Below are 27,369 nucleotides of genomic sequence, written 5' to 3' on the forward strand. Positions count from 1 at the left end.
CTGTCAAACTGAACGATATCGTTAGCCAGGACGCTGCAACGTCACGGATCGCTAGCGATATCGTTCAGTGTGACGGTACCTTTAGCGTTAGAGATCAGTCAGATTAGAAGGAAGCAGATTTCGCTTGTAAGATATGTTACAAAGCTTCTTATCCTCACGTATACTATTGATTTAGCACAAAAAAAATAAAATGAACGCTACTCTTTAAGAATAAGTTTTCAGAAAAAAAATATACAGTGCAATTCAAAGGAACTATATTTTATTTAGACTAGCAATGAAAAGCATTATTAAATTACTAAATTCTAAATGTACTGTAAACACATTCATATTCACCGTAGAAACAGTTTCATCATGCCAATGGTTATACATTTCCATTCTGTAGTAAATGTATGTATAATATGTGGAGACAGTGCAGACAGACATCACAGACTAACAGACAAAATGTTAAGTACCCAATGTATGCCAATTAGGAAGGAAACTCATATTAGCTAAACCAGTCTCCCATCTGTCGCCCAATATTTTGTTTCAGTGCTTCAAAGTTTTGTCCCTTGTCAATACTGAGCAGGACGCTGGTTTGCTGGATGAGAAAATACCCACCTTGAAAATAAAATGTAACCAACAGCAAAATATGTGGTAGGTACAGCCATAGATGTTACACAATATGAAACAAAAATTTATGTACATTATATTAAAAGGCCATAAAACAGACACATTAAATAGCATGAAAGTGAGCAATTATATTACAACAGCAAAGTAAATGATGCAAATAAAGAAACTAAAAAACTGACAACATATTGTCTCTGCACAGAAAAACAGCGGGGAATTGTAAGAAAGATCATTAAATTGAGGCTTACAGTATACGAGCTTATTTCACATGTGCACAGCACATATACACTAATATCCAGGTATCTATGGTAGCCACCTATATTACCTCATTACATATTGTGATGCAAATCGGTCTCTTTATAAGATCTGATACTGTAGATTAGTGCAAAACAAAATACAAATTATAGCAATCCTTGTTAATGGCCATACATGGAACTGTGTAATGATACAGTGGTAAAAGCTGTGACTTGGCAATATGAATGGATAACAACATTGAGGTGTACTATATACTAATTCTTTCTGAAAGCTGGAAAAAGTGGACTCAATTTTCTAACAGTGAATTACCAACATTGGGATCAGATGGGGTAGCCGGCATAAATATCTTGGTGAACTGTACTTGTTGAATATACAGATGTAGCTGATGTTAAACTATGACACAAGAAAGATGACAACGCAGAAAGTCAACTCAACACAACAAAGCCCCTGAATTGGTATTGTTAGGTGTCGCATTAAGGCCACATACATATTAGGTTAGGTGCTGTTTGGTCGACAGCCATGTTCTCTATGAGAAAACTGGCAGCAGAGATCGCTCCCATTGGCGTATCTCCAAGAGAACAAAGTGATTGGCAGTCCAAAATTGGACCTGCTCGATTAATATCTTCCCAAACAATCAGATGGCCAGTGCTTTCATATGTATTAAAGTTTCATTCAAACCTGTCGATATTGGGGGCTTTAAACTGTTTCACACCAGTATTTTTCTGCATTGTTACATCTTTGTCCTTTAAAGAATGTCTACATCTGTATATGAATAGACATAGATTTCAATATGTGTGTTGCATGAGAATTCACACCACTGGCACAGTTATACGTTCACCATTTACATGAATAGCAATTTTACATAGTAGCTTATAGAAGAGCCTCACAAAGCATTAATTGTCAAGCAGACCAATCCTGATACTTTGTTGAAATTTATATTAGTAGATATTATATTATAAGAATAGTGTCCAGTTTACAGATTTATCATCTGTAATAGCAATTCCTTTGGACCAGAAATTGAGGTTTTTTGCTTTTTCCAAACAAGATGACAACTTTCTAATGTTATATACCACATACGAGTCATATGCAGCTTTACGTTACCATATATGATAATGTATAAAAGGTATTATGGCACTTCCTGAGGGTATACTAAGCACAATGGTCCATAGATAAAAAAAAAAATCAGGTCTAGCCCCTGAAAATGCCACACTAATAAAAACTAAGGTGCAAGATTACGGTATATATTGCTCTTTATATACTAAAATGTAGGTGATTTTTAAAAATTGTTATTAAACATAGACACAGAGTTAGTAAAAAAAATACTCAAGTGAAGTGTACTTGTCAAAAAACCATTTACTTAAAATAAGACTATGGGTTTGATATTGAATGGAAGGCATTTTGGAGAGAAGAATGGGGCAAGCCACTGGTTGCTTCAGGTAAATATGGCTTTTTTCCCACCATAAATATGACTAATACTGGTGACAAACTACAGATAGACTATATTACTCCAATAAATAACAGTAAAACACATTATATTTGTGGATTTTGATCACATACCATAAATTATATTTTTGAGTGACCATATTCAACAGATATGACAGTCTACAAATGATATCCACCCGAGAATTGGCCTCAGCAATTGCAAATATTTATGATCCCCTATTGTTAAAGTGAAGCCATCTTAAGAAAATCACCTATTGTTTGAATCAAGTTATTGTTTTACATGTATTTCTAAACAAAATATTGTCAATATTTTTTCCATATCAATCTTTATAAATTAAAAAACTAAATGAGTAGTCTTGCAATTTTCACACAGCTCATCACAAAGTATACCTCAATCTCAGTAGTAGATGTCACAGTTGACCCCTCTACTCTCTCTTCACAATGACTTTTTCACAACCTCATTAGACACTTTAATACAAAAGAGAGGGTCGGAATCTGATAATTGTGGCTATGTACAGTACATGTGTTGTTTCCTGAGACTACAGAGCCTTGATGGCCAGTGTGAAAATTGCAAGATTTTTTAAAATTTTTTAATACAGATTGTGATATGTAAAAAAGTAAAATGTTGCCAAAGTTAGTTTCCCTTTAAATGGCCTTTTCTCAGAACCTCCAGCCCTGGGACCCCTGCTGTTCAGGGGCTGAGCTGCTCTGCTTGGAAAAACAATGGATGATTTGAGTCTCTCCACGGTTTTGTTAATCATGGCTATCCCATGGGTTGCTCTCTGGAAGAATGGGTCTGGGTGTTGCATGGTTGCCTTCACACACGGACTAAGCTATCTAATGTTACTTTCCGATATAGAACTAGTAGATATTGGCATGTGAATGGGCCTAAAAGTGGTAGAAGCAAATGATCATATCTAAGTTACTGTAAAATGGTACTCTGTAAGCAAAATTAAAATGTAACGTTTATTTTTATGCTACAATAACTAAGTTCCAATGTACAGTCTTAAATAGGTGTTAAAAAATTGCAAAATATAAAAATAACATAAATTTGGATTTTCACATAGATTAATCACGCAACATCTTTACACTTTACCTTACTGATTTGCTGTTTGATTTAAACAATGTACTAAAATAATAACAATAAATTGGATTTCTCAGCAGACGGCAATTTGAGCTTCAGTCCCTTGAATAATGATAATAATAATAAAAAAATAAAACAGGATTTTGAGAAACCTCTCTAACCATTATGTTTTTAGAAATGCATATTTTCCCTTTTAAACACCAAACATATAGAACTTCATTTATCAAAATTGGCTAAAGAAAAGTTGTATTTGTTGCCCATAGCAACAAATCATTGCTAAGTTTTCATTTTGCCAGTGCAGTTTAAAAAATGTAAGCTAAGCTCTGATTGGTTGCTATGGACAAAAAGATAGATTTACTTTTTGCTACTTTTGATGAATATGGCCCCAAATATTTTAAAACTGACTTTTACATTTCCTTTGAGAAGCTGGCCTATGAGAATATTCTAACAATCCTCACTACTTTCCTCTCTTCCAAACCACCTTTGTGCTTTTCCAACCATGATTTATATTACTTCCATGTTCCTTTCTCATCAAGATATATACAACATAAGCCTTAAACTCTCCATTGCTTTAGCTCACTAAGAGTTAACTATATGATTCCTTGGTATTGTTGTTTAAGAGAACCTGTCATCAGGGTTACATGTATTAAAGTAAAGGCACTGCCATAATGGCACAGGTATACTAACTTAATATATACTTTCAGAAGGAAATCTGTACGCTGTTTTTTTTTTTTTTTTTTTAAATCATCATAAGTTTTGGTCTCTGTGCATCAGGGTGGGCCTGTGGGACGGGACTGCGTGTAGGGTCTTTGGGTCTGCCATGGCCTCTCAGCTGTCTAATCTTCTTCCTTATTCAAATTCCCCGCTGGCGCCATCCTAGTCACGGGAAGCGCTTGCGCAGATTGATTTCTCGATGGGCTTCAATAAAATGGCGCTGGTGGCAGCGCACACACTCATTGGGACCTTGGCTCGTCATTGAATTCCACCAGCATGGAATTTAAATAAGGAAGAAGACAGACAGAAGAGGGACCAGGACAGAGCCGAAGAAGCAACCCGCTGTTCTGCCCCGAAGCCCAGAGTCCAAAAAATTGTAATGATGATTTTTATAAAAAGCAGGCTATGAATTTCTTTACTGAAAGTATATATTGAATCAGTATACCAGTGCCATTATGGCAATGCCTTTAGTTTAATATGTATGACCCTGATGACAGGTCCTCTTTAAGTACTGTGGATTCATATCTCTTCTGTAACATAATGTATTAAGACAATTTGCCGGATCACTCTAATACATTTAATATGTCCTACGTTTCTACAGTATAAATAGACTCTGGACCAACAGTGAGTGTTAGTTACAACATGAAACCTCATTTGTTATGTTCATTTTAATTACTGTCTGAAAAATAAAATCTAATAAATAAGGGTTAATAAAACCAAATTTGACTTATGTACACTAACACATAAACAAAAAACAAAGTGTAAGTGAAGGCATCTACCACCAACCGGTTCAATATTGTCGGAATATGCTAAATTACTTGGGCATTTAGTTGATGTTACAAAAGCAGGATTTCAGTATCATAAGTTCAATTGAAGGTATGGTTATATAAGCCAAATGGGTTTGAATTTCATTTTTTTCTCCATATTGTTCACACCTAGGTGACTGGTAACACAACTCATAGCTGTAAATAGAGGAGTAACCAATCCTTAAGACCCAGGAAATTGATTTCTCCGATTCCTGCTTTTCCTGGTATTCATAATGAGTTTTAATTTACTATATTCACCTTTGTGTTTTGGTATTTCTAGTGCCGGGTTTTTTTTCTGCCTACTCTCTTTGCAGTATTGGTTAATTATTTGCATCTCGGAGTGACTGAATGATCCAGTGAGGTCCTTGGGATGAAACTGTAGTCCACTCAAAGTGCTGGCCCAGATCCACTGAGATTTATCAGTCATAAAGGTCACAAGTTCTGAATCCAAGATTTTTAAATTGATTTTTGCAATTGTTTGCTTGAAAGCATTCTCAGTTGCTATGCAGTGATACAATCCTTGGTCAGTGTCCTGAATGGATCGAATAAGCAGTCCTTGACCAGTAGAAATGATCCTTTCATTCAGCTTCACCTGTGAAAGGCATAGAGGCGATGTCAGAAAAATATGTAGGCGTGTAAACCAATCATGTATGGTATTACAAAGCTGAGGCTAACATTTCAAATATGCTCCAATTCTTTATTATTGCTAAGCTATTGTGAATGCATTTATTTAAGACTTGAAAAGTTCTGTCTTTTAAAACATTTTCTGAAAAATATTGGTTTTCAAAGCATAAAGAAACAATTTGGGGTCTCTTAAAGGGAACCTGTCACCCCCCCAGGCGTTTGTAACTAAAAGAGCCACCTTGTGCTGCACTAATGCTGCATTCTGACAAGGTGGCTCTTTTAGTTCGGGTCCCTGGCACTGCTGAAATAATCGTTTTTTAAATTTGTCCCTCATACCTCGAAATCGCCATGGAGGCAGGTCTTTCCCCCCTAATCCAGATGCCTCCCAGCCATCACTCAGGGCCTCTGCACGACGGGCGCCGCCTCCTCTTCCTTCATTAGCGTTCCCGGCGCCTGCTCTGTAAGTTCGAAGGGCAGCGCCACTCCGCTTGCCCGAAAAAAAAAACAACAACAGCGCTGGCGCTGGGAACGCTAATGAAGGAAGAGGAGGCAGCGCCCGGTGTGCAGAGGCCCTGAGTGATGGTTGGGAGGCGTCTGAATTAGGGGGGAAAGACCTGCCTCCCTGACGATTTCGAGGTATGAGGGTCAAATTTCAAAAACAATTATTTCAGCAGTGCCAGGGACCCGAACTAAAAGAGCCACCTTGTCAGAATGCAGCATTAGTGCTGCACAAAGTGGCTCTTTTAGTTACAAACGCCTGGGGGGGTGACTGGTTCCCTTTAAAGGGAGATCCAGAGGCAGCATGTATCAGATGCTGGCTGCAAGAGTTCAGTGGTGTTTATCCAATATCTACATATAAGTATAGAAACCATTTAAGGTATACATAGTGAAATTTGTGAACGTATGATTACCAAAACAGATAAATTATTATTTCTTTCAAAATATGCAATAAATGGGTGTGGTGGTTTCGGGAACTTAAATACTACTGGAAACGTTTCCTCTCTTCCTCTCTTGTGGTAGCTTTAAAATTATTACTGTTCTCACATCATCTAATGTCATCATATTGTCAGTTTGTCTAGTCTACCGTGACTCATATGGTTATTAGATAAAGCTGTAGGAATTTATCAGGACTACCGCAGAAATTCAGCACTGAATTATTATGCGGACCACTTAAAGTCCATTATAGTGTCATCATAGAGTCATAAATATATACGCACATATGTGCGTATATATTTATGACTCTATGATGACACTATAATGGACTTTAAGTGGTCCGCATAATAATTCAGTGCTGAATTTCTGCGGTAGTCCTGATAAATTATACATACAGTGGGAGAAAAAAGTATTTGATCCCTTGCTGATTTTGTAAGTTTGCCCACTGACAAAGACATGAACAGTCTGTAATTTTAAGGGTAGGTTAATTTTAACATTGAGAGATAGAATATCAAAAGTAAAATCCAGAAAATCACATTGTATAAATGATATCAACTTATTTGTATTTTGCAGTGAGAAATAAGTATTTGACCCCCTACCAACCATTAAGAGTTCTGGCTCCTACAAACCAGTTAGACACCCCTAATCAACTTGGTACCTGCATTAAAGAGAGCTGTCTTACATAGTCACCTTTATAAAAGACTCCAGTCCACAGACTCAATTAATCAGTCAGACTCTAACCTCTACAACATGGGCAAGACCGAAGTGCTTTATAAGGATGTGAGGGACAAGATCATACACCTGCACAAAGCTGGAATGGGCTACAAAACAATAATAAGATACTGGGTCAGAAGAAGACAACTGTTGGTGCAACAGTAAAAAAATGGAAGAAATACAAAATGACTGTCAATCAACATCGATCTGGGGCACGATGCAAAATCTCACCTCGTGGGGTATCCTTGATCATGAGGAAGGTGAGAGATCAGCCTAAAACTACACAGGGGGGAACTTGCTAATGATATCAAGGCAGCTGGGACCACAGTCACAAAGGAAACCATTGGTAACACATTACGCCGCAAAGGTTTAAAATTCTGCAGTGCCTGCAAGGTCCCCCTGCTCAAGAAGGCACATGTGCAGGCCCATCTGAAGTTTGCAAATGAACACCTGGATGATTCTGTGAGTGATTGGTAGAAGGTGCGGTGGTCAGATGAGACAAAAATTGAGGTATTTGGCATTAACTCAACTTACCGTGTTTGGAGGAAGAGAAATGCTGCCTATTACCCAAAGAACACCATCCCCACTGTCAAGCATGGATGTGGAAACATTATGTTATGGGGGTGTTTCTCTGCTAAGGGCACAGGACTACTTCATTGCATCAATGGGATAATAGATGGAGCCATGCACCGTAAAATACTGAGTGACAATCTCCTTCCCTCCACCAGGACATTAAAAATGGGTCATGGCTGGGTCTTCCAGCAAGACAATGACCCAAAACATACAGCCAAGGCAACAAAGGAGTGGCTCAAAAAGAAGCACATTAAGGTAATGGAGTGGCCTTGCCAGTATCCAGACCATAATCCCATAGAAAACGTATGGAGGGAATTGAAGCTCCGAGTTGCCAAGCGACAGCCTCAAAATCTTAATGATTTAGAGATGATCTGCAAAGAGGAGTGGACCAAAATTCCCCCTGACATGTGAGCAAACCTTATCATCAACTACAAAAAAACGTCTGATTGCCGTGCTTGCCAACAAGGGTTTTGCCACCAAGTATTAAGTCTTGTTTGCCAGAGGGATCAAATACTTATTTCTCACCGCAAAATGCCAATACATTTAAATATTTTATATCATGTGATTTTCTGAATTTTATTTTTGATATTCATTCTCTCAAATTTAAAATTAAGCCACCCTTAAAATTATAGACTGTTCATGTCTTTGTCAGTGGGCAAACTTACAAAATCAGCAAGGGATCAAATACTTATTTCTCTCACTGAATACACAAACATGCTGTAGTATGTCCTGTACATTGTGTAACGTATATGTGTTATTACCATATTGGCTAAAACTTTATCTGCAATACAATATTTAACAGATTTGAATTGAGTAGTATATTGTATGATATATCTGCCCAGGTTTACCCACCTTATCTGAATTTGTACTGCCCTGTTTTTACATATTCATGATTTTGTTCTCATTCTTTTAATTATAATAAAAATGTTTTTAGTCTTTTCTAAAAGGCGCTCATCTCTTTTTTAATGTTGGTTTATGATATGTTTTTTTGGTCAAATAATTTAGTATTGAGGATATTGGTGTATTTACAAATGTAAAACACAAAATATCTGTATCACAAGCTGTAAGCTGTACATTGGAAATGAGTATACCATATGTGGTAATGGAAAATAAAATGCAGTGCAATATAAGGCGGCTGACATACGTGTAGGCTACTAGCATTAACCATAGGTGTACTTAGGTTAATTTGATGTGTTTCTGTCTGATCCATATAAAGGCTCTATTGTGTGTAGGAAAGCACTAACATCATCAGCTTCATCGTGGATCACATCTGGTTCTGAAAAATTCTTATTTGTATCTTCACTCCAAAGATCGCAAGATACTTAGGTTTGTTTTACAGTGAAAAATATTTCCAAGTAACATTTGTTTCTTGGCAATCAGAAGCCTAATTTCCAGACAGTGATGCTGGTATTGTCTAGAAGGAAAGCACAGCTGGCGATATGGTCAGGCTGTAAAGGTTAACAGTTCCAAATTGTAAAGAATCACTGACATTCACACAAGAGGAACGAGTTTCCTGGGAAGTGAAAAATTAAAGAGTTCAACAATTCCTTGGCTTGTTAAGAGTAGAGGTCCCATTCCCAACTAAAACGTTCATCCCAAATAAAAAGCTTGATTACGTAGTCTTGAATCGTGAGGATAAAACCTTTGCCCGTGTGTAATCTTGATATGGTAAATTCATGCTGACAACAACCAAAAATATATTGATGTATTACAAAACAGACAATACTTGTGACTACTTGTTATCTTCAGTATGCTGATCTCTGGTGTTTGCTACCACTTATGTAATATTATTGGATCTCCGGAGCTACAGATAAGCCAGTTTTTGTATGTACCCTACTGTGACATCTCTGCACACTGTAACAATTTAAAGGGATTGTCCCATGAAATGTGTTGTTTGAAGCTCAATAGAGCATGTGAAAAGAAGTGTATTTGCAATATACATCCAGTAACATTAGTGTGTAATGGTGGTCCATGCTGTTTCTCTTGTGGCAATAGCTGTAACAAAGGGAACTGTTGTGAATTCTGTGGCTGAGTTCACTTCTGTGGTCACAAGTGGTATTGCAGTCTCTGGGCTTCCTCCCTCAGGTGTTTTGGTGAGCTCGTTGGCTGCCTTGCTATTTAGCTCCACCTGAGTCTGTCTTCCTTGCTCCTTGTCAATGTTCCAGTGTTGGATCTGAGCTACTGCATCTTTCCTTGGGCCTGCTGCTCTGCTAGATAAGTGCTTCTAGTTTGTTTTCTGTTTTTTTCTGTCCAGCTTGCTATTGTCTTTTGCTGGAAGCTCTGAGAAGCAGAGGGGTGCACCGCCGTGCTGTTAGTTCGGCACGGTGGGTCTTTTTGCCCCTTTGCGTGGTTTTCGTTTTAGGGTTTTTTGTAGACTGCATAGTTCTCTTTGCTATCCTCGCTCTGTCTAGAATATCGGGCCTCACTTTGCTGAATCTATTTCATTCCTACGTTTGTCTTTTCATCTTGCTAACAGTCATTATATGTGGGGGGCTGCCTATTCCTTTGGGGTATTTCTCTGAGGTAAGTCAGGCTTGTATTTCTATCTTCAGGCTAGTCAGCTCCTCAGGCAGTGCCGAGTTGCATAGGTAGTTGTTAGGCGCAATCCACTGCTGCTTATAGTTGTGTGAGGATAGATCAGGTACTGCAGTCTACAGAGATTCCACGTCTCAGAGCTCGTCCTATTGTTTTTGGTTATTGCCAGATCTCTGTATGTGCGCTGATTACTGCACGCTGTGTTGCCTGATTGCCAGCCATAACAGTACAAGGAGCCACACCAATGATTCCCAATAGAGGGAAAAAAGAAATCCTGACATCATTTTTTTTTCTTAGCTCTGTCTTCAGTCTTTTTTTTCCCCTAGACATTAGAGTGCTTCAGGACACAGCTGTGGACATGGATATTCAGGCTCTGTGCTCCTCAATGGATAATCTCGTTGTAAATGTACAAAAGATTCAAGATACTATTGATCAGAAATCGATGCTAGAACCAAGAATTCCGATTCCTGATTTGTTTTTTGGTGACAGAACTAAGTTCCTGAGCTTCAGAAATAATTGTAAGCTATTTTTGGCCTTGAAACCTCATTCTTCTGGTAATCCTATTCAACAGGTTTTGATTATTATTTATTTTTTGCGCGGCGACCCACAGGACTGGGCGTTTTCTCTTGCACCAGGAGATTCTGCATTGAGTAATGTTGATGCATTTTTCCTGGCGCTCGGATTGCTTTACGATGAGCCTAATTCAGTGGATCAGGCTGAGAAAAATCTGCTGGCTTTATGCCAGGGTCAGGATGATGTAGAAGTATATTGTCAGAAATTTAGGAAATGGTCAGTACTCACTCTGTGGAATGAATCTGCACTAGCGGCTTTGTTCAGAAAGGGTCTCTCTGAAGCTCTTAAGGATGTAATGGTGGGATTTCCTATGCCTGCTGGTTTGAATGAGTCTATGTCCTTGGCCATTCAGATCGGTCGTCGCTTGCGCGAGCGTAAATCTGTGCACCATTTGGCGGTACTGCCTGAGAGTAAACCTGAGCCTATGCAGTGCGACAGGACTATGATTAAAGTAGAACGGCAAGAACACAGACGTCTGAACAGACTGTTTCTATTGTGGTGATTCTACTCATGCTATTTCTAATTGTCCTAAACGCACTAGGCGGTTCGATAGCTCTGCCGTTATTGGTACTGTACAGTCCAAATTCCTTTTGTCCATTACCTTAATGTGCTCTTTGTCATCGTATTCTGTCATGGCGTTTGTGGATTCAGGCGCTGCCCTGAATCTGATGGATTTGGATTATGCTAAACGTTGTGGATTTTTCTTGGAGCCTTTGCGGTGTCCTATTCCGTTGAGAGGAATTGATGCTACACCTTTGGCCAAGAATAAGCCTCAGTACTGGGCCCAGCTGACCATGTGCATGGCTCCTGCACATCAGGAAGTTATTCGCTTTCTGGTACTGCATAATTTGCATGATGTGGTCGTGTTGGGGTTGCCATGGCTACAAACCCATAATCCAGTATTGGATTGGAACTCTATGTCGGTAACCAGCTGGGGTTGTCAGGGAGTACATGGTGATGTTCCATTTTTGTCTATTTCGTCATCCATTCCTTCTGACATCCCAGAGTTCTTGTCGGACTTTCAGGATGTATTTGAAGAGTCCAAGTCTGATGCCCTACCTCCGCATAGGAATTGTGATTGTGCTATCGATTTGATTCCTGGTAGTAAATTCCCTAAGGGTCGTTTATTTAATTTGTCCGTACCTGAACACACCGCTATGCGCAGTTATGTGAAGGAGTCCCTGGAGAAGGGACATATTCGCCCATCGTCGTCACCATTGGGAGCAGGGTTCTTTTTTGTAGCCAAGAAGGATGGTTCGCTAAGACCGTGTATTGATTACCGCCTTCTTAATAAGATCACTGTTAAGTTTCAGTATCCCTTGCCATTGATTTCTGACTTGTTTGCTCGGATTAAGGGGGCTAGTTGGTTTACTAAGATTGATCTTCGTGGTGCGTATAATCTGGTGAGAATCAGGCAGGGAGATGAATGGAAAACGGCATTTAATACGCCCGAGGGTCATTTTGAGTATCTGGTGATGCCGTTCGGACTTGCCAATGCTCCATCTGTTTTTCAGTCTTTTATGCATGACATTTTCCGTGAGTATCTGGATAAATTCTTGATTGTTTACTTGGATGACATTTTGATCTTCTCAGATGATTGGGAGTCTCATGTGAAGCAAGTCAGAATGGTTTTCCAGGTACTGCGTGCTAATTCCTTGTTCGTGAAGGGATCAAAGTGTCTCTTCGGTGTGCAGAAAGTTTCATTTTTGGGGTTCATCTTTTTCCCTTCTACTATCGAGATGGATCCGGTTAAGGTTCAGGCCATCCAGGATTGGACTCAGCCGACATCTCTAAAAAGTCTGCAGAAATTCCTGGGCTTTGCTAATTTTTATCGTCGCTTCATCTGTAATTTTTCTAGCATTGCCAGACCATTGACCGATTTGACCAAGAAGGGTGCCGATTTGGTTAATTGGTCTTCTGCTGCCGTGGAAGCTTTTCAGGAGTTGAAGCGTCGTTTTTGCTGTGCCCCTGTGTTGTGTCAACCTGATGTTTCTCTTCCGTTCCAGGTCGAGGTTGATGCTTCTGAGATTGGTGCAGGGGCGGTTTTGTCACAGAGAGGTTCTGGTTGCTCAGTGTTCAAACCATGTGCTTTCTTTTCCAGGAAATTTTCTGCTGCTGAGCGTAATTATGATGTGGGCAACCGAGAGTTGCTGGCCATGAAGTGGGCATTCGAGGAGTGGCATCATTGGCTTGAGGGTGCTAAGCATCGCGTGGTGGTATTGACTGATCATAAGAACTTGACTTATCTCGAGTCTGCCAAGCGCTTGAATCCTAGACAGGCCCGTTGGTCGTTATTTTTTGCTCGTTTTGATTTTGTGATTTCATACCTTCCGGGCTCTAAAAATGTGAAGGCGGATGCTCTGTCTAGGAGTTTTGTGCCCGACTCTCCGGGGTTATCTGAGCCGGCGAGTATCCTCAAGGAAGGAGTCATTGTGTCTGCCATCTCCCCTGATTTGCGGAGAGTGTTGCAGAAATTTCAGGCTAATAAACCTGATCGTTGTCCGGCCGAGAAACTGTTCGTCCCTGATAGGTGGACTAGTAAAGTTATCTCTGAACTTCATTGTTCGGTGCTGGCCGGTCATCCAGGAATCTTTGGTACCAGGGAGTTGGTTGCTAGATCCTTCTGGTGGCCATCTCTGTCACGGGATGTGCGTGCTTTTGTGCAGTCCTGTGGAATTTGTGCTAGGGCTAAGCCCTGCTGTTCACGTGCCAGTGGGTTGCTTTTGCCCTTGCCGGTCCCGAAGAGGCCTTGGACACATATTTCGATGGATTTCATTTCTGACCTTCCCGTTTCTCAAAAAATGTCGGTCATTTGGGTGGTCTGTGATCGCTTTTCTAAAATGGTCCATCTGGTGCCCTTGGTTAAATTGCCTTCCTCCTCTGATTTGGTGCCTTTGTTCTTCCAGCATGTGGTTCGTTTACATGGCATTCCTGAGAATATTGTTTCTGACAGAGGTTCCCAGTTTGTCTCGAGGTTCTGGCGAGCCTTTTGTGGTAGGATGGGCATTGACCTATCTTTCTCCTCGGCCTTCCATCCTCAGACTAATGGCCAGACCGAACGAACCAATCAGACCTTGGAAACATATCTGAGATGTTTTGTTTCCGCTGACCAGGATGATTGGGTGTCATTTTTGCCGTTGGCTGAGTTCGCCCTTAATAATCGGGCCAGCTCGGCTACCTTGGTCTCTCCATTTTTCTGCAATTCTGGGTTCCATCCTCGTTTCTCTTCAGGACAGGTTGAGTCTTCGGACTGTCCTGGTGTGGATTCTGTGGTGGACAGGTTGCAGCAGATCTGGACTCAGGTAGTGGACAATTTGACCTTGTCCCAGGAGAAGGCTCAGCTTTTCGCTAATCGCAGACGCCGTGTGGGACCCCGACTTCGTGTTGGGGATTTGGTTTGGTTATCTTCTCGTCATATTCCTATGAAGGTTTCCTCTCCTAAATTTAAACCTCGTTTTATTGGTCCGTATAGGATTTCTGAGATTCTCAATCCGGTGTCTTTTCGTCTGACCCTCCCAGACTCCTTTTCCATACATAATGTATTCCATAGGTCGTTGTTGAGGAGATACGTGGCACCTATGGTTCCATCTGTGGAGCCTCCTGCCCCTGTTTTGGTGGAGGGGGAATTGGAGTATATTGTGGAGAAGATTTTGGATTCTCGTGTCTCTAGACGGAAACTCCAGTATCTGGTCAAATGGAAGGGTTATGCTCAGGAAGATAATTCCTGGGTTTTTGCCTCTGATGTCCATGCCCCAGATCTTGTTCGTGCCTTTCATGTGGCTCATCCTGGTCGGCCTGGGGGTTCTGGTGAGGGTTCGGTGACCCCTCCTCAAGGGGGGGGTACTGTTGTGAATTCTGTGGCTGAGTTCACTTCTGTGGTCACAAGTGGTATTGCAGTCTCTGGGCTTCCTCCCTCAGGTGTTTTGGTGAGCTCGTTGGCTGCCTTGCTATTTAGCTCCACCTGAGTCTGTCTTCCTTGCTCCTTGTCAATGTTCCAGTGTTGGATCTGAGCTACTGCATCTTTCCTTGGGCCTGCTGCTCTGCTAGATAAGTGCTTCTAGTTTGTTTTCTGTTTTTTTCTATCCAGCTTGCTATTGTCTTTTGCTGGAAGCTCTGAGAAGCAGAGGGGTGCACCGCCGTGCTGTTAGTTCGGCACGGTGGGTCTTTTTGCCCCTTTGCGTGGTTTTCGTTTTAGGGTTTTTTGTAGACTGCATAGTTCTCTTTGCTATCCTCGCTCTGTCTAGAATATCGGGCCTCACTTTGCTGAATCTATTTCATTCCTACGTTTGTCTTTTCATCTTGCTAACAGTCATTATATGTGGGGGGCTGCCTATTCCTTTGGGGTATTTCTCTGAGGTAAGTCAGGCTTGTATTTCTATCTTCAGGCTAGTCAGCTCCTCAGGCAGTGCCGAGTTGCATAGGTAGTTGTTAGGCGCAATCCACTGCTGCTTATAGTTGTGTGAGGATAGATCAGGTACTGCAGTCTACAGAGATTCCACGTCTCAGAGCTCGTCCTATTGTTTTTGGTTATTGCCAGATCTCTGTATGTGCGCTGATTACTGCACGCTGTGTTGCCTGATTGCCAGCCATAACAGGGAACAAAAGAGAAGAGATAGATAGATAGATAGATAGAGTACAGACCAAAAGTTTGGACACACCTTCTCATTTAAAGATTTTTATGTATTTTCATGACTATGAAAATTGTACATTCACACTGAAGGCATCAAACTATGAATTAACACATGTGGAATTATATACTTAACAAAATAGTGTGAAACAACTGAAAATATGTCTGATATTCTAGGTTCTTCAAAGTAGCCACCTTTTGCTTTGATGACTGCTTTGCACACTCTTGGCATTCTCTTGATGAGCTTCAATTGGTAGTCACCGGGAATGGTCTTCCAGCCATCTTGAAGGAGTTCCTAGAGATGCTTAGCACTTGTTGGCCCATTTGCCTTCACTCTGTGGTCCAGCACACCCCAAACCATCTCGATTGGGTACATGTCTGGAGACTGTGGAGGTCAGGTCATCTGGCGTAGCACCCCATCACTCTCCTTCTTGGTCAAATAGCCCTTACACAGCCTGGAGGTGTGTTTGGGGTCATTGTCCTGTTGAAAAATAAATGATGGTCCAACTAAACGCAAACCGGATGGAATAGCATGCCGCTGCAAGATGCTGTGGTAGCCATGCTGGTTCAGTATGCCTTCAATTTTGAATAAATCCCCAAAAGTGTCACCACAAAGCACCCCCACACCATCACACCTCCTCCTCCATGCTTCACGGTGGGAACCAGGCATGTAGAGTCCATCCGTTCACCTTTTCTGCGTCACATAAAGACACGGTGGTTGGAAACAAAGATCTCAAATTTGGACTCATCCGACCAAATCACAGATTTCTATTGGTCTAATGTCCATTCCTTGTGTTCTTTAGCTCAAACAAGTCTCTTCTGCTTGTTGCCTGTCCTGAGCAGTGGTTTCCTAGCAGCTATTTTACCATGAAGGCCTGCTGCACAAAGTCTCCTCTTAACAGTTGTTGTAGAGATGTGTCTGCTGCTACAACTCTGTGTGGCATTGACCTGGTCTCTAATCTGAGCTGCTGTTATCCTGCGATTTCTGAGGCTGGTGACTCAGATAAACTTATCCTCAGAAGTGATGCTTAGTCTTCCTTTCCTTGTCCTCAGTTTCTTTGTAGCACTTGATGGTTTGTGCCACTGCACTTGGGGACAGTTTCAAAGTTTTCCCAATTTTTCAGACTGACACCTTCATTTCTTAAAGTAATGATGGCCACTCGTTTTTCCTTACTTAGCTGCTTTTTTCTTGCCATAATACAAACTCTAACAGTTTATTCAGCAGGACTATCTGCTGTGTATCCACCAGACTTCTGCACAACACAACTGATGGTCCCAACCCCATTTAGAAGGCAAGAAATCCCACTTATTAACCATGACAGGGCACACATGTGAATTGAAAACCATTCCCGGTGACTACCTCTTGAAGCTCATCAAGAGAACGCCAAGAGTGTGCAAAGCAGTCATCAAAGCAAAATGTGGCTACTTTGAAAAACCTAGACTATAAGACATTATTTCAGTTGTTTCACATTTTTTTTATAAAGTATATAATTCCACATGTGTTAATTCATAGTTTTGATGCCTTCAGTGTGAATTTACAATTTTCATAGTCATGAAAATACAGAAAAATCTTTAAATGAGAAGGTGTGTCCAAACTTTTGGTCTGTACTGTGGATAGATAGATAGATAGATAGATAGATAGATAGATAGATAAATAATGGGACTTTATTTATTAGTAGTATTGATAAGACTGCATACAATTGATTATTGTTTTCAGGTAAATGGAGGAAGACAGGAGATATGGTGTTTAAAAATAAAGGTAGCTGACAGCACTCACTCTCGCAGGGCGCTCGATCCAAGTCCAGGGAACCCTCCTGGGCAATGTACAGACTTCAATGTAGAAAGACAGCGCTCCATCCAGGTGTTGAAATTCAAGAAATCTTTATTAAAGCCATGATAAAAACAGCAAACAGCAACGTTTCGACCGCACAACCGGTCTTTTTCAAGCTTGAAAAAGACCGGTTGTGCGGTCGAAACGTTGCTGTTTGCTGTTTTTATCATGGCTTTAATAAAGATTTCTTGAATTTCAACACCTGGATGGAGCGCTGTCTTTCTACATTGAAGGAGATATGGTGTTGGCAGTGCACTCCTGGAAAATTCTGCCATTTCCTGGTCACATTGGACAAGCTATCGCCCACCCATAGGAACGGAAGAAACCAGAATTTTTGAAAATTTTTTAAAGGTGTCTAAAGGGATAGAAATGCACTGAACAAATAACTTTTAATGTATTAAAATAATATTGTACATTGTTCCATAGATTTATTTATTTACCTAGTGGGATAACCTCTTAAACTTAAGGTTAGAGTCGCATGTTTACATAGGTTTTGCTGAAATCGGCAATGTTTTTTTTAAGTTATACAAAAGATTCTAGAACTGCTTCCATTACATACTTGGTATACTAAATTCATGGCTTTTCCATGCTGTTCTACCATACTCAGTTACACAACATATGTATCTATCCATTTTCCTCTAAAGGATGCAAAAATTGATTCTATGAAGAAGAATAATGTCACAGGTGGTTCATCTGCTGTGTTGCAATAGCATAAAATCTGACCAAAACCTGAAGTGAGTTTGCATATTCTCTTCAAGTTTGATTTGACTTGTCAGTGTACTCCAATCTCCATCCACAGTCCCAAAAACATGAACCAAGTTCATCAACTTCCTATTAAATTGGCCCTAGTGTGTGTATGCATCAGACAGAGAAATTAGATTGTGGGGACACGTGAGTGATAACAAGAAGGCACCTAACATCGGGACACTGTAGCACACCTCTACAATTACAAAAAATGTGAGCTCATAGCTCGTGTGCTCATAGTCAGGATTTGTTGACATGAATTTAATCTTCTTTCCTTATCTGACATAGAATGAGTCTATTAAGAGGAAAATGCAATTTCCCCCAAATGAAGGAGCATTTTTGCACAAAGGGCGTCCTGTTCTATAAAAGCTTATGAAGGATCATAGATGTGGAGAGGTGAACACAGAGAGCCCTTACAAGCACTAATGTATTTTAGTGGTTCTGTCTGCGTCACTAAGAACACTGTTGGGTAATGGCTCATTATAATAAGATGTCTAATAATAGAGAAATGAAATGCGGCTTTCTGGAAATAGCCACAGATGTCAAAGAAAAGTGCGTCTGGAAAAACATCTCTCTATGAAACCAATAACAGTGAGTGAAGAAGAGAATATTTATCTGTATGCAATAGAAGGTGGTGAGCATTTATTTGTTTTTATTTATGGGTGCTGCCCTATACTACAGAGTCTGCCTGGGGGGGTGCTGCCTTATACTACAGAGTCTGCCTTGGGGTGCTGCCTTATACTACAGAGTCTGCCTGTGGGGGGGATACTGCCTTATACTGCAGTCTGCCTGTGGGGGGTGCTGCCTTACACCACAGAGTTTGCCTGTGGGAGGAGCTGCCTTATACTGCAGTCTGACTGTGTGGGGGTGTGCTGCCTTATACTACAGTGTCTGCCTATTGGTGTACTGTATTATGCTACAGAGTTTGCCTATGGGATGCTGCCTTATACTACAGAGTCTGCCTATGGGCTGCTGTCTTATACTACAGGATCTGTCTATGGGGGGCTGCCTTATACTACAGAGTCTGCCTATTTGGGGCTGCATTATGCTATAGAGTCTGCCTATGGGGGTGCTGCATTATACTACTTTGCCTACGGGGTGCTGCCATACACTACAGAGTCTGCCTATGGGGTGCTGCCTTATACTAGTCTGCCTATGGGGTGCTGTCTAATACTACAGGGTCAGCCTATGGGGTGATGTCTTATAGTGCATGGTCTGCCTATGGGTGGTGCCTTACACTACAGAGTCTGCCTATGGGCTGCTGTCTTATACTACAGGGTCTACCTATGGGGTGCTGCCTTATACTAGTTTGCCTATGGGGTGCTGTCTTGTACTATAGAGTCTGCCTATGGGGTGCCTTATACTACAGTCTGCCTATGGGGTGCTGCCTTATACCACAGGGTCTGCCTATGGGGTGCTGCCCTATACTATACAGTCTGCCTATGGGGGGGCTGACTTATACTACAGAGTCTGCCTATGGGGGCTGCCTTATGCTAAAGAGTCTGCCTATGGGGGTGCTGCATTACACTACAAAGTTTGCCTATGGGGTGCTGCCTTACACTACAGAGTCTGCCTATGGGGTGCTGCCTTATACTAAAGGGTCTGCCTATGGGGTGCTGTCTTAAACTACAGGGTCTGCCTATGGGGGTGCTGCCTTATACTACAGGGTCTGCCTATGGGGGTGCTGCCTTATACTACAGGGTCTGACATAGGGGTGCTGCCTTATACTACAGGGTCTGCCTATGGGGTGCTATCTTATACTAGAGGGTCTGCCTATGGGGTGCTGCCTTATACTACAGAGTCTGCCTATGGGTGCTGCCTTATACTACAGAGTCTGCCTATGGGGTGCTGTCTTATACTACAGGGTCCACCTATGGGGTGCTGCCTTATACTACAGAGTTTGCCTACGGGGTGCTGTCTTGTACTACAGAGTCTGCCTATGGGGTGCTACCTTATACTACAGGGTCTGCCTATGGGGTGCTGCACTGTTATGATCAGGTGGCCTTGGAGCAGCATGAAATGACCTTCGCTGGAGCAGTGGTAACTTTACTGACCACAAACCCTGATCCTATCATCGCAACTAGAAGTAGCCGTGGGGTGTGCCTAACCAGACCTAGACACCTCGACACAGCCTAAGGACTAAATATCCCTAAAGATGGAAATAGGAAAACTCTCTTGCCTCAGAGTAGATCCCCAAAGGATAGATAGCCCCCCACAAATAATGACTGTGAGTAGGAAAGGAAAAGACACACGCAGACAGAAAACAGGGATAAGCAAAGGAGGCCACTTCTACCTAGATATGAAAGGATAGTACAGGATACTATGCGGTCAGCATAAAACACTACAAAATATCCACAGCAGAAAAATACAAAAACTCCACCACCTAACTAAAGATGTGGAGAGTATATCTGCGACTCCAGCGAGTCCAACTAGACTGAGAAAAACATCAGGCACAGTCTAGCAGGAACAAAATAGAAACAAGATAAGCACAGAAAATAAACACACAGCAGTGTGTCTAAAAAAATGAAGCAAACACTTATCTTAGCTGAATTGGCAGCAAGCAGGAGAGGCCAGGCAGAGGACCAACACTTCCAAAGGAACATTGACTACTGGCAAGGACTAATGAGTCCTGCACAGCTAAATACCCCAGTCAGAATTGCAATTAGCAGAAACACCTGTCCAAGACTGCTGCTCAGGAATAACTGCATTACCATCAACAACCACCGGAGGGAGCCCAAGAGCAGAATTCACAACAGTACCCCCCCTTGAGGAGGGGTCACCGAACCCTCACCAGAGCCCCCAGGCCGGTCAGGATGAGCAAGATGAAAGGCACGAACCAAATCAGCGGCATGGACATCAGAAGCCGAAACCCAAGAATTATCCTCCTGGCCATAACCCTTCCATTTGACAAGGTACTGAAGCTTCCGCCTCGAAAAACGAGAATCCAAAATCTCCTTAACCACATATTCCAACTCCCCATCGACCAACACAGGGGCCGGAGGATCAACAGAGGGAACAACGGGCTCCACATATTTCCGCAACAAAGATCTATGGAAAACATTATGGATAGCAAAAGAGGCCGGAAGCGCCAGACGAAAAGACACCGGAAAAATAATCTCAGAAATCTTATAAGGACCAATAAACCGAGGCTTAAACTTAGGAGAAGAAACCTTCATAGGAACATGACGGGAAGATAACCAAACCAGATCCCCAACCCGAAGCCGGGAACCAACACAGCGACGTCGGTTAGCAAAACATTGAGCCTCCTCCTGAGACAACACCAAATTGTCCACCACCTGAGCCCAAATCTGCTGCAACCTGTCAACCACAGAATCCACACCAGGAAAGTCAGAAGACTCAACCTGCCCAGAAGAAAAACTAGGATGAAAACCAAAATTACAAAAAAAAAGGCGAAACCAAAGTAGCCGAACTAGCCCGATTATTAAGGGCAAACTCGGCCAATGGCAAAAAAGCCACTCAATCATCCTGATCAGCAGACACAAAGCATCTCAAATAAGTCTCCAAAGTCTGATTAATACGCTCGGTCTGGCCATTTGTCTGAGGATGAAATGCAGTAGAAAAAGACAAATTAATGCCCAGCCTAGCACAAAAGGCCTGCCAAAACCTAGAAACAAACTGGGAACCTCTGTCGGACACAACATTCTCAGGAACACCATGCAAACGGACCACATGCTGAAAAAACAACGGAACCAAATCAGAAGAAGAAGGCAATTTAGGCAAAGGCACCAAATGAACCATCTTAGAGAATCGGTCACAAACAACCCAGATAACAGACATCCTCTGGGAAACAGGAAGATCGGAAATAAAATCCATAGAAATATGCGTCCAGGGCCTCTCAGGGACCAGCAATGGCAAAAGCAACCCACTAGCATGGGGGCAACAAGGCTTGGCCCGCGCACAAGTCCCACAGGACTGCACAAAAGACCGCACATCACGCGATAAGGAAGGCCACCAAAATGACCTACCAACCAAGTCTCTGGTACCAAAAATGCCAGGATGACCAGCCAACACAGAACAGTGAACCTCAGAAATCACTCTACTAGTCCATCTGTCAGGAACAAACAGCTTCCCCACAGGACAACGATCAGGTTTGTCAGCCTGAAATTTCTGAAGAACCCGTCGTAAATCAGGAGAAACGGCAGAAAGGACCACCCCTTCCTTCAAAATACCGACTGGTTCCAAGACTTCAGGAGAATCAGGCAGAAAACTCCTAGAGAGGGCATCAGCCTTAATATTCTTAGAACCCGGAAGGTACAAGACCACGAAATGAAAATGAGAAAAAAACAAGGACCATCGAGCCTGTCTAGGATTCAACCGTTTGGCAGACTCAAGGTAAATCAGATTCTTATGACCGGTCAAGACCACAATACGGTGCTTATCTCCCTCAAGCCAATGTCGCCACTCCTCAAACACCCACTTCATAGCCAACAACTCCCGATTGCCGACATCATAATTGCGTTCAGCAGGCGAAAACGTACGGGAAAAGAAGGCACACGGTTTCATTAAGGAACCAACAGGATCCCTCTGAGACAAAACAGCCCCTGCCCCAATCTCAGAAGCGTCAACCTCAACCTGAAACGGAAGAGAAACATCCGGTTGACGCAACACAGGAGCAGAAGTAAAACGATGCTTAAGTTCCTGAAAGGCAGAGAAAGCCGCAGGGGACCAATTCGCCACATCAGCGCCCTTCTTCGTCAAATCAGTCAAGGGTTTAACCACGCTGGAAAAATTAGCAATGAAACGGCGATAAAAATTAGCAAAACCCAAAAATTTCTGAAGGCTCTTCACGGATGTGGGCTGAATCCAATCATGAATGGCCTGAACCTTAACCGGATCCATCTCTATAGACGAGGGAGAAAAAATAAAGCCCAAAAAGGAAACCTTCTGCACCCCAAAAAGACACTTAGACCCTTTCACAAACAAGGCATTGTCACGAAGGATCTGAAATACCATCCTGACCTGCTGCACATGAGACTCCCAATCATCGGAAAAAATCAAAATATCGTCCAAATATACAATCAGGAATTTATCAAGATAATCCCGGAAGATATCATGCATGAAGGACTGAAAAACAGATGGAGCATTAGAGAGTCCGAATGGCATCACAAGGTATTCAAAATGGCCCTCGGGCGTGTTAAACGCACTTTTCAATTCATCACCCTGCTTAATACGAACAAGATTATAAGCCCCCCCAAAGGTCAATCTTAGTAAACCAACTAGCTCCCTTAATCCTAGCAAACAAATCGGAAAGCAAAGGTAAAGGATATTGGAACTTGACCGTGATCTTATTCAAGAGATGATAATCAATACAGGGTCTTAAGGAACCATCTTTTTAGCAACAAAAAAAAGAACCCCGCTCCCAACGGTGAAGAAGATGGCCGAATATGCCCTTTCTCCAAAGACTCCTTAATATAGCTCTGCATGGCGGTATGTTCAGGTACAGACAGGTTGAAAAGTCGGCCCTTAGGAAACTTACAGCCTGGAATCAAGTCAATAGCACTATCGCAGTCCCTGTGTGGTGGAAGGAAACTGGACTTGGGCTCATCGAATACATCCTGAAAATTAGACAAAAACTCCGGAATTTCAGAAGAGGGAGATGGGGCGATAGACATCAGAGGAACATCATTATAAACCCCCTGACAACCCCAACTAGTCACAGACATGGACTTCCAATCCAAAACAGGATTATGTACTTGCAACCATGGAAAACCCAGCACGATAGCATCATGCAAATCATGCAACACCAGAAATCGACAATCTTCCTGATGGGCTGGCGCCATGCGCATGGTCACCTGTGTCCAAAACTGGGGCTTATTTTTAGCCAAGGGTGTAGCATCAATGCCCCTTAAAGGAATAGGGTTCTGCAAAGGCTGCAAGGGAAAACCACAACGCCTGGCAAACTCAAAGTCCATTAAGTTCAAGGCGGCGCCTGAATCCACAAACGCCATGACAGAAAATGATGACAATGAACAGATCAAGGACACAGATAACAGAAATTTAGGTTGTACAGTACTGATGGTAAATGAACTGGCGATCCTCTTGGTCCGCTTAGGGCAGACAGAAATGACATGGGAAGCGTCACCACAATAATAACACAACCTATTCTGACGTCTGAAACCTTGTCGTTCCGTTCTAGACAGAATCCTATCACATTGCATTGGCTCAGGAATTTGCTCTGAGGATAACGCCATAGCGCGCACAGTTCTGCGCTCCCGCAAGCGCCGATCAATCTGAATGGCCAGAGACATAGAATCACTCAGATTGGAGGGTGTGGGAAACCCCACCATAACATCTTTAACGGATTCAGAAAGACCCTTTCTGAAAATTGCCGCCAAAGCATCATTATTCCATTTAGTCAATACAGACCATTTTCTGAATTTCTGACAATACAATTCTGCCGCCTCTTGACCCTGAGACAGGGCCAACAAGATCTTCTCAGCTTGATCCACCGAATTAGGTTCATCATGCAGTAATCCTAACGCCTGAAAGAAGGAGTCTACATTAAGCAAAGCAGGATCACCAGATTCCAGGGAAAATGCCCAATCCTGTGGATCACCACGCAGCAGGGAAATGATGATTTTAACTTGTTGAATGGAATCACCGGAGGATCGAGGTTTCAATGCAAAAAACAGTTTACAGTTGTTTTTAAAACTCAAAAACTTGGAACTGTCACCAAAAAAACAAATCAGGAGTAGGTATCTTAGGCTCCAAAGCAGGAGTCTGAACAATGTAATCAGAAATACCCTGTACTCTAGCAGCAAGCTGGTCTATACGAGAAACTAATTCCTGAACATTCATGCTAGCACAAGGCTCTTCAGCCACCCAGAGATAAAGAGGGAGGAGAAGACAAAACAGACTGGAGAAAAAAAAATGGCTCAAGATCTTTCCTCCTTTCTTCTGAGATGCAATTAACTCATTGTTGGCCAGTAGTACTGTTATGATCAGGTGGCCTTGGAGCAGCATGAAATGACCTTCGCTGGAGCAGTGGTAACTTTACTGACCGCAAACCCTGATCCTATCACCGCAACTAGAAGTAGCCGTGGGGTGTGCCTAACCAGACCTAGACACCTCGACACAGCCTAAGGACTAAATATCCCTAAAGATGGAAATAGGAAAACTCTCTTGCCTCAGAGTAGATCCCCAAAGGATAGATAGCCCCCCACAAATAATGACTGTGAGTAGGAGAGGAAAAGACACACGCAGACAGAAAACAGGGATAAGCAAAAGAGGCCACTTCTACCTAGATAGGAAAGGATAGTACAGGATACTATGCGGTCAGCATAAAACACTACAAAATATCCACAGCAGAAAAATACAAAAACTCCACCACCTAACTAAAGATGTGGAGAGTATATCTGCGACTCCAGCGAGTCCAACTAGACTGAGAAAAACATCAGGCACAGTCTAGCAGGAACAAAATAGAAACAAGATAAGCACAGAAAATAAACACACAGCAGTGTGTCTAAAAAAATGAAGCAAACACTTATCTTAGCTGAATTGGCAGCAAGCAGGAGAGGCCAGGCAGAGGACCAACACTTCCAAAGGAACATTGACTACTGGCAAGGACTAATGAGTCCTGCACAGCTAAATACCCCAGTCAGAATTGCAATTAGCAGAAACACCTGTCCAAGACTGCTGCTCAGGAATAACTGCATTACCATCAACAACCACCGGAGGGAGCCCAAGAGCAGAATTCACAACACTGCCCTATACTATAGAGTCTGCCTATGGGGGGCTGCCTTATACTACAGAGTCTGCCTATGGGGGCTGCCTTATGCTATAGAGTCTGCCTATGGGGGTGCTGCATTATACTACAGAGCTTACCTATGGGGTGTTGCCTTACACTACAGAGTCTGCCTATGGGGTGCTGCCTTATACTAAAGAGTCTGCCTATTGGGTGCTGTCTTATACTACAGGGTCTGCCTATGGGGGTGCTGCCTTATACTACAGGGTCTGCCTATGGGGGTGCTGCCTTATACTACAGGGTCTGACATAGGGGTGCTGCCTTATACTAGAGGGTCTGCCTATGGGGTGCTGCTTTGCGCTATAGAGTCTGCCTATGGGGGTGCATTATACAATATAGAGTAGGCCTATGGGGAGTACATTATACTATATGGAGTCCTATGGGGGGTGCATTATACTATATGGAGGCTATCTAGGGGGGCCAACATACAGTGTGGAGATTACAGTGAGAGGGTCATCTTACAGTGTTGGAGCCATCAAACAGTTTGGGGGCTACTAAGGGGTCGGTATACTGTGTGGGGTACTTTACAGCGAGGAGGCATCATGTTATGTATAAGAGAGCATCATGCTGTGTATAGGGGAGCTGTTCAGGGAGGAGAGTCAGGACATTTTTCAATGTTAAGTGGGCACTTATTGTTATAGGGGAACTCTGGTTACTGTGACTATCAAAGGGCCATATAGGCCAATATTACTTTCTAGGGGGCAAAATGTGGGCACTGTTTTCAAGGGCACTTAATGCCGGTATTACTATATTATAGAGGGTTGCTTTAGAATTTAGAGAGCACACAGAACCACACAGCAGGTGAAGTAATAGGGTCACATATGGCAGCAGCGGTTCAGCACTGGGGTATCAACAGGATGAGGAGTTTGTGCAGGTTGGGAATAGATGGTGATGGCTGGAATGTGAGAAGTGAAACGTGTCTTTGTTGTATTCTCTGCAGCCGAGTCGTGGCTGGAAGACGTTGTCATGTCGGTCTGGGCCAGATGTAAAAAACGTGAAAAGTGACAACTCCATCAGAAAGAACATCAGCAGTAAGTCATTATCTGTAACTGTGCTGTGATCTCTTATATGTTCTGTAGGACTGGTATCTACCACTGCCTATATGGCGGTAATATCAGTATTGGTCTTTATATAGAGATTATTTTCAGTAACAGCGCGGTCATCTGCTGAGGTTCTCCTCTAGTATTAGGGTGCATCACCAGTTGTAATCGAGGTTACCTGGTTAGGGGCCCACGCAGAAGCTTCGCCCCCCGAACCAAAACCCTAGCTACTCCTCTGTCTGTATGATACTATAATTATAGGTCTGATTTTCCAGCTAATAACCCAGCAGCAGGACAGGAGGGGACAGAATGAGTAGTAATATAAGCTGATGTGTAGTATTGCATAGTCACCATTTCATTTCATGAGATAGCAAATTATGGCAAGACTTTTTGTTTACTGATACTTGGAAAGTCCCAAGTGAGAAACTACACCAAAAATTTAGGGACATTTCAAACTACATATTAGAAATTTAGAGCCAATGTATAAGCTTTGTTCTGTATG

General features: G+C 42.2%; 1 protein-coding gene across 1 annotated transcript in view; it reads right to left on the bottom strand.

The window, feature by feature from the left end:
* Positions 1 to 242: 242 nt before the first annotated feature.
* The window catches only part of SEMA3C (semaphorin 3C), a 229,319-nt gene continuing 202,192 nt past the window's right edge, over positions 243 to 27,369 (bottom strand). Inside the window, exon 18 of the mRNA XM_069765149.1 lies at positions 243 to 5,500. Within this exon, the coding sequence (XP_069621250.1) occupies positions 5,090 to 5,500 (411 nt within the window). The 3' untranslated portion in view covers positions 243 to 5,089. The remainder of the gene's footprint in view (positions 5,501 to 27,369) is intronic.

This window comes from Ranitomeya imitator, chromosome 4, assembly GCF_032444005.1.
Source record: "Ranitomeya imitator isolate aRanImi1 chromosome 4, aRanImi1.pri, whole genome shotgun sequence".
Taxonomy (NCBI): domain Eukaryota; kingdom Metazoa; phylum Chordata; class Amphibia; order Anura; family Dendrobatidae; genus Ranitomeya; species Ranitomeya imitator.